At 35.2% G+C, this 9,091-nt stretch overlaps 1 protein-coding gene across 1 annotated transcript; it reads left to right on the top strand.

Annotated features, from left to right (window-relative positions):
* Positions 1-6,541: 6,541 nt before the first annotated feature.
* Positions 6,542-8,432, top strand: CYP94C1 (cytochrome P450, family 94, subfamily C, polypeptide 1). The gene has a single exon (XM_086575897.1). The coding sequence runs from the start codon at positions 6,673-6,675 to the stop codon at positions 8,194-8,196; it is 1,524 nt and encodes a 507-aa protein (XP_086432023.1). The 5' UTR covers positions 6,542-6,672; the 3' UTR covers positions 8,197-8,432.
* The last annotated feature ends 659 nt before the right edge of the window (positions 8,433-9,091 follow it).

Here is a 9,091-nt window from a genome sequence, read left to right as displayed (position 1 = left end):
AGTGGTGGTTCATGCACATCTTCTGCATCTTTTATCTCAATAGGTTCAATCCATCATTAACAATAAGACAATCATCATGAGCCTCAAACCCATGGTTCTCTGCATTCTCAATGCTTTCTGCCGCTTGTTCCAATGCAGGAACTTCTGGTTCAAAATCAACAAGGTCATCAATAAAAAATTCTAGCTTCTCAGCATTCTCAAAGTCTTATATTATTTGGTATTCCAAGAACACAACATCCCGACTTCAGATTACCTTCTTGTTAATTGGATCATAAAGCTTGTAACCAAACTTCTCATCCCCATAACCAAGAAAAACACATTGTTTGGCTTTATCATCAAGTTTGGACCTTAATCTCATCCTTGGGGATATGAACAAATGCTTTATACCCAAATACCTTCAAGTATCCATAATCAATATCTCTGCCCGACCATATTCGATCTCTATGGATAATCATTATTCAGAGGCTTCGAAGGTGATAGGTTGATCACATGTACGGTTGTGCGTATTGCTTCTACATTCTTAATAACTCCTTAGTAACTTAGAGTGGGACAACATGCATCTCATCCTCTCGGCTATACCGTTGTGATGCGGTGTCTTGGGCATTGTCTGCTCATGACGAATCCCATGACGACTCTTGCAATATTCTTCAAACGGCCCAATGTACTCTCCCCCATTATCTGAATAGATACACTTTAAAGGTTTCCCGGTCTCTCTTTCCACCATATGATGGAAAGTCTTGAACACACTAAGAACCTCATCCTTGGTTTTCAAACCATATGCTCATACAATTTTTGAAGCATCATCAATGAAAGTCAAGAAGTATAAAGCTCCCCTGTGGGACTTCACTTTCATAGGACCACATAAATTCAAGTGTACTAGCTCAAAGATATTCACCTTTCGGTGATAGAGGGCTCTTTGGAAAGACACCCTAAGTTGCTTTCCAACTAAACAATGAGTACATCTATTTAATTACGTACCTTTGATATTTGACAACATGTTTTGCTTCCATGCCTTTCTCTCCCATATAAAACTTGGCAAAAACTTCCATGTCTTTTTCTCCCATATGACATAATTTCTTATGTTATAGTTCAGTGGAAGCTTTTTCTTGTACCGCATTTAACTCTGTTTTACACAAACTAGTTTGTGTCTTGTAAAGCGAACAACATTTCTTCCCTTTGGCTACCACAAAGGAACTTTTGCTTAGTTTCTATACCCCATTACTAAATGAGCTCTGAAAACCATCATCATCTAACTTCCCAACAAAAATTAGGTTTAGTCAAAGATCGGGGACTTGTCTTATATCCTTAAGTGTCAAGGTGTAGCTGGCACCAATTTCCATATGAACATCACCGATCCCTGTAATCCTTGAGATGACTCCACTATTACCCATATTCACCTCACCAAAATCACAATGTAGGTAGTGAAGAAACTCATATGTGGTGTGACATGATAGGACGCTCCGGTATTTATCACTCACTCTGTATCCTGACATGAGATACTAACACAACACTTACCACAATCTGACACAATTCCCAATAAATCATTATCTGAAACTACTGCGGTAGTATCTCGGTTTGTGCTTCCATTCATCTTTACCATGTCTTTATGTACACAATTATTTTTGTATCCCTTTTTAGTGATCTACACTCATACTTGAAGTGACCCTTGGTGGCACACCAGTAGTAATATTGTCTCTCTTTCTTAGGAGTTATGGATCCACCCCTAGATTTTCTTCTATCATCACCTCTAATTGAGATGGTTTTCTACTCTTGCTTATCCCTTACTTTTCTGTGACAAAGATCTCTGCGACCCCTTTTTGTCTCCTCATTCAACAATAATGCACCGGTAACCATTCCTATTGAAACAATTATGTCCTTAGCGACTCCACCAAGAGAAACTACCAAAGTCTCCCAACTATCGAGTAAAGAGTTTAATAGTAACAAAGCCTCAATTTCGTTACCCATATCAATTAATCTTCATCAAATGCAACTGATCGATGGTATTATGTACTTCATTAACATGTTCAGACATTTAAGAACATTCTTTTTAATTTGAGTTAGCAAACTTTTTAATGAGTAACACTTTGTTTCTCGCAGACTTCTTCTCAAAGAGGTCTTCCAATTTCTTCCACAAGCTAAAAACGGTAATCTCTTGAAATATGTGGTGAAATACACTATCGTCAATCCACTGTCGAATGTACCCAATAGTTTTTCTATCTTGCTCCAATTGGCAACGGATAATGCATCCGGTTTTACTCCTCTATTCTCAATAGGTTGTGCCAAGTCTTTGGAATAAAACAAGTCTTCCATCTTAGCTTTCCAAATGGTGTAGTTACTTTTATATATTTAGACTAGTCATGCGAGTGTTTATAGAATGATCCATCTCAACAAACTATTTCAACTTAAATCCCGTCTTAGGAATTTAATCTAACACTTTTCGAGCAAAGTTTGGAATAGCAACTTTTGTGATTGATATAACCGCGTCTTCGATACCACTTGTTGGGGAAAACAATACCAATCAATCCCCGTTAAGATAGTTTGTATATGGACACTCTAAACTTCAATCAAAATCTAAGCTTTCACTACATACAACCAACAACCACAAACCTAAATTATGGAATTAACTATCACAAACAAGCAATAACAATGTAAAGTTAAAGCATAACACAATGAGACACAAGATATACTGTGGTTTTGCCAATGATGCCTACTTCCATAAGAACAAATCCTTTTATAAGAGTAGCCTGGGAAGGAAGATTATAATCACTTCTCTCAAGTATCTTCACACTTACTAGATCTCTCTTCACTAATCTCTCTCTCTTACAATCTTTATATCTTTGTAAGGGTTTTCTCTCAATTTTGGTTGCCTCTCAAAATTGATTTTTCTCTCTCATATTATGGGTAAGAAATTTCAGTTCATCTACAAAAAATCAGAACTCTTTTCTTCCCACATGGTGAAGGATTTCCCAACATCATGTTCCCCACAGGTTTCATTATCGCTTAAGAGCATCTCCAATGGAGATAGTGTAAACCGTATAGTTTATAAAATATACACCCCCAAATTCAAAAATAGGTGTAAACCGTATATAATAACTATTAGTTAATAAAAGCTGAGGGTATGAAATATACACATGTTTTACACACTACTTAAAAACTCATACATCACTTCTATTAACGCACGAAATAATTAGATTTTTGAACGTCACTTGAACTCAAATTGTGAAGAATTATTTAATAGCTTTGCGATAGAACTGGTCCGTTGCTATGCAATTTATTTGAAATTAGAAGTCATGGATATTAGATACTTAGATGGAATGTTGTGGGAGTTTTATTTTAAAAAGTTATGCGTCATTAAATTCACACATTTGGTAACATTTTCCGATTGGAAAAGTAGATTGTTTATATCCAATGAAGAAATAAAGGAAATGGAAAGGAGTTTGTAAAAGCCGAATAGCACCTACGTAGAGCCTATGTACGTGGAGGGTGGAGGTAAAATTTTACACTTTCTATTGGAGATGCATAATAAATCATCATATAATAATAATAAATTGAGGGAAATGAAATTAAAATGTCTATATTTTTAAGAGCATTAGTGATGGTGGCCTCAAATATGTATTTGAGTTAGGGGTGCAAGTGGATATCCATATATTCGAATCCGATTTGAATTTGTATTCAAAAAATCAGATATTATCTGAAAATTTCAGATTCAGATAATTTTTTTTGTCCAAACTGGTTTCGGATACGGATTCGGATATTGCCATATCCGCATCCGATAATATCCGATCCGATTTATATATAATTACTTTATTCATTTTTACTATATAAAATATTATATAAAATCATAAACTAATAATATAAAACTATAATAACAAAATAATAATAATAAATGACAAATATATATATTTATAATAGTTTTTTTTATAGTGGTAAAATGAATTATTCAAAGCAAATAAAATTTTAATTAATTTTAATTTTCAGATCGGATATTATCCGATATCTTATTCGAATATCCGAAATCGGATTCGAATAATTTTTTTAATATCCGCCGCATTCGAATTGGGATATTGGTATAAATTTTCGGATTTGAATTCAGATACATGCATATCCGAATCCAAACCTATCCGTTTTCACCCTTAATTTGAGTGGTCCATATATAGCATAAACATACCCCTATTCATGGTTGAGTCAACATTCATTTAATAACATAACTTTCGAATTGTGAATTTGGTTATTTTTTACTTCCCAATTCCCATACTGCTATTTAGCTTTAGCTGTAACCGCGACTAAAGCCCCATTCAGTAATCTAGCTTCAAATGGCAGGCTCTATTCCATAGCGGAGTATTTGAGTTTTTAGTTTTTTAGGTTTTTTTGAGTTAAGGCATGAAAGGCGCGTTTGTAGGTGGTTGGAACCAATTCCAATTTGTAGGCATTGTGTCCATTTCACAAGTCTCGAACCTGAAACCTCATGGTGGGTAGGTACACACTAACTCCCTCCTGGACCAGTTGGGTGTGACCAGTTTTTCAGATGAAAATTGTGTGTTTTAGGCCCCCGGCACACTGGAAATTCAAAGTGTTGTTTTCGACCCAAAAAACAAATGAAATTTAACATTCAATTTTCAATCCAAGAAATTGGTGTAGAGAGCCTGGTTTTAAAAAAAACAACTTAAAAGCCGGACCAATAATTTTTTTGGGTTTTAATACCCCCTAATTTCTTTTCATCGGCGTAAGTATTGTTTTATAGAAAATCATTAGAATTTGGGCTTTTGACTCGAGACTGCCCGCCACCTGTGATTTTTTTGAGATAATTTCTTTACTTTTTCGCCCTTGCAAAATAACTACTTATCAGATAAATAATAACCACTCTTAATTTATTTTTTGTTCTTTTTCTTTACATAACTTTTTTTTAGTTTATGCAATTATCATTATTTTAATCTCCTTTCAATTTAATGTCTTCTTAAAAGCGCATGATGCTAATCCATGAGCCAAAACAATTCCTGATCATCTAATGAGCAAGGCACTGTTTGGAGAACAATGAACAAATCTTCTACAATAGAGGCAGCAGTAAAACCCACAATGATATCTCAGATCCTAATTTTTCTTTGGGTTCACATCAGCAAACTCGCTGATACAGATTTAATGGTTTGTAGGAGCAATCAAGAATCATGAATGGGAAAACATTGTTTGAAAAACTACATTTGTGTGTGTGAGTTTATTAAATTCCTTTGCATTACCCTTTGTTTGGGCATAGAATTATACAGAGTTAGAAAATATAAATTTACTTTGACAAAGTTGTGGGAGTGTGTAATTTTTTTAGGGAAGGTGTAGGATAACACCTTACTTTTACCTGGTTGATGTTCAACAGTTTCGGGTTGTGATTACCAATGGTATTAATGGTGTATTCTTTTCTTTTACTTGATTGTATTTCTTCCTCAACACCTCGTATCTCTGATGTTTGCCATGTTAGTTTTGATGCACATGACTCTCCCCTTATTTTATAGGTTTGTAAATCCCCCATCTTAAATCTTAAAATCAGTGGTTTTGAATTATATGGATACACTTGCAATTCTATGAAAAATTTTTATATATTTTAAAATTATCCCCATCTTAATTTGATTTTATTTATTTTATATTTTAAAATGTGGGTTTGATTTTTTAAAATGCGATGCATTATTAAATTTTAAAATGCATATATAAAATGCATTTGATTATTTATTTTGGTTTATTAACTATTTTAAATATTTGGTTTAGGGTTTAATATTTAGGAATTTAGGATATAGGGGTTAGGGTTTAGTGTCTTAAGGTTTAGGGTTTAGGTTTAGGGTCTAGTTTATATGGGTTAGGGTTTAGTATTTTAAGGTTTAGGATTTAGGCTTAGAGTCTAGTTTATAAAGATTTTGGGTTTAGTGTCTAGTGGTTTGGGGTTTAGACTTAATGACTAGTGTCAAATGCATCCACAAAATATTGGAGACATAATATTTTTAGTTTTTTCATTATATGCATTTTTAAATGTAAAGGCAGGTGGTTATAAGTGAAATTTTTGTGTGAAATTCAAATTTTTGTTTTGCATCTCACTATGTTACTGGGTGGATAGTTGGTTATGCTTGTTTCCAATTGAAGATATTTTCGTCTATTTCTGATAAAGTTGGATAACAAGTGGTCAGTTTCATATTCTGGTCAAATTGGAGTATTAAATTCTAAAAAAAATCAAGAGGAGTCTTAGAACTACTAAATATTATTAACTAACCCCTCTAGCCTAATTGTCTGATTTTCAAAACGAGAAAATAGTTTTACCGCCAAAAATAAATAGTTAGAAAATAAAGATGAAATGTTGTTGTCGACTAGTATATACTTGGATGGCAAGAAAGAAAATAAATAAAACACGTGAGAAAAGTTAGAGTCTGGACCATGTGAGCATAATAGCGCAGGTGCATTTTATAACTGACTTGGGTCTTTAGCGCACGCGTTATACGTGCTTTAAATTAATTTTTGTTGCTCTTTAAACCTTCATTAGTTGGTGAAAAGCACATCACTCTCCTATAGCTGTCAAATAAACCACTTGTTTTCCCACATACAGGATTACAGCTCAAAACTTAAAAAAATCAGCAATATAAAAACACAACACACCTCTATCTATGCGACATCTCCAATACTCATTTCTCTCTCCCTCTCTCAATGGACTCTGAGCTTTCCTTGTTACTTCGTTCCGCCATGAAATACTCATTCTCTTATCTCTTTTTCTCCTTCACCATTTTCTTCTCTTTCTTCTCTCTCCTACTCTTTTTCCTTAGAGTGAACTTATGGTGTAACTGTGATATTTGTCGTAATTTTCGTTCAGCCAAATGGCTTACCGATTTCGATAATCTTTGTGATTGGTATACTCATCTTCTTCGTAACTCTTCGTCGCGTACTATTCACATTCATGCACTTAACAATACCATTACTGCGAACCCGGATAATGTGGAGTACATGCTAAAAACCAAGTTCGATAACTATCCCAAAGGTAAACCGTTTTCTATGGTTCTAGGTGATCTTTTGGGTCGTGGTATATTTAATGTCGATGGTAACTTATGGAAGTTTCAAAGAAAAATGGCTAGTCTCGAACTTGGAAGTGTTTCTATTCGTTCATATGCATTTCAAGTTGTTAGTAGAGAGATTAAACATCGACTTGTACCACTATTATCATCGGTGGCAAGTAAAGAAAGTAACTCATTGGATTTACAAGACGTTTTTCGACGTTTTTCTTTTGACACTATATGTCGATTTTCATTTGGTATTGATCCTGGGTGTCTTGAACTGTCGTTACCTATGTCGGAATTCGCTGTCGCATTTGATCTAGCCTCGAAATTATCAGCGGAACGAGCATTGTCGTTTTCGCCATTGGTTTGGAAAATTAAGAGGCTGTTGAATATTGGTTCTGAGAAGAAATTGAGACAAGCTATTTGTATGGTCAACGTTTTAGCTAATGAAGTTATAAATCAACGGAGGAGATTGGGTTTTGCTAATCAAGAAGATCTTTTGTCCAGATTCATGGGAACGGTCAATGATGATGCGTATCTCAAGGACATTGTTATAAGCTTTCTTCTAGCTGGTCGTGACACGGTCGCCTCTGGATTGACTAGTTTTTTCTTCTTGCTAAGTCAAAATCCGGAAGTCGAATCAGCAATTTTGACTGAGTCGAATAGGGTCATGGGACCGAGTCAAGGAGAAGTTGGTTCTTTTCAGCAGTTAAGAGACATGCCTTACTTACAAGCGGCGTTGTATGAGTGTTTGAGACTTTATCCACCTGTACAATTTGATTCAAAGTTTGCTCAAGAAGATGATGTACTCCCTGATGGTACATTTGTTAAGAAAGGGACACGTGTCACTTATCATCCTTATGCTATGGGCCGAATGGAAGAACTTTGGGGTCCAGATTGTCTTGAGTTCAAGCCCGAGAGGTGGTTGATTAACGGGGCTTTTACGCCCCAGAGTCCGTTTAAGTTCCCGGTTTTTCAAGCCGGATTGAGGGTTTGTTTGGGTAAAGAATTGGCTTTGGTGGAGATGAAAAGTGTTGTTCTTTCTGTTATCAGACAGTTTAAATTCGAATTGGCCGAACCGGGTTGGACACCCAAATTCGCTCCTGGCTTAACAGCTACGGTTAGAGGAGGACTTTCGGTTCGGGTTTGGGACCGGATGGGCTCACCACAGGCAGCTTAGTAGCTACAGCTTCAGTTTAGGTAAACTGTACAGTATACGTTTGATCAATGTATAGGAAAACGTAGCAACAAAGATCACTTTCATCATAGCAGCGTATGGTGGTCATTCCACCGAAAAGGTTATCTGTTTGGTTGTGTAACTTTTTTATCGGAAAGAAAAAAACAAAAACAAAAGGTTATGTATGGGAACTTATGTGGTCTAGCTAATTCGGTGTAGTAGTATATTATTATTGTTTATTTTGGTGTTGTTTACAATTTTCTGACGCCACCAATTAAAAGAAAGGCTCTAGCTACCACGAGGATATCTTTATAGAAATGAGAGTTCATGGACTGTTGGATATGTGATTCAATAGTCTGAAAATCAAGAATAAAAAAGATGAGAGAGAAAATAAGAGAATGTTATATTTTTAGACATCTAACGATCATGGACCTCATCCCTATGAGTACATTCTCAGGGAAGACAACCTCAGAAAAGAACACGCTTAGGTCTCTAAATATATTAGATAACCTAATCATTATTGTAGTTGATTTCTAATTACATGTCACATGGAACTCAATCTAATGCCTGGAAAGGACTTTAAGTTCTATGTGCAAATCAATGAGGATGTGGGCCCTCCATTTTGATGATCTGAAGATGGTTGATGAATATAACATTTGCCGCATCTCATGTGGTTTAACTGACATGCCAGTGGAGAATATTTAGTTGTTTGTAGTTTCTACATACTGTTTTATTAGTGAACTGAAGCTCGAACAGAACGTGGGGATTTATATCATTCAATGCATCGATCGGTATGTCAGTGCACCTGTGGTCCAAATGAACAATCACGTAAAATCTTAAAAGGAAAGCTTTTCTGTTTCTATATCTAGGTCTTGTGATAACTGAGGGTGTTAGGTAT

This window comes from Coptis chinensis, chromosome 8, assembly GCF_015680905.1.
Source record: "Coptis chinensis isolate HL-2020 chromosome 8, ASM1568090v1, whole genome shotgun sequence".
In the NCBI taxonomy this organism is placed as follows: Eukaryota; Viridiplantae; Streptophyta; class Magnoliopsida; order Ranunculales; family Ranunculaceae; genus Coptis; species Coptis chinensis.
Note: the sequence above shows the minus strand (reverse complement) of the source record. Positions and strands in the feature narration are given on the sequence as shown.

Excerpts from the sequence above, each read along its gene's own strand:
- CYP94C1 (XM_086575897.1), top strand. The coding sequence starts at position 6,673 with ATGGACTCTGAGCTTTCCTTGTTACTTCGTTCCGCCATGAAATACTCA.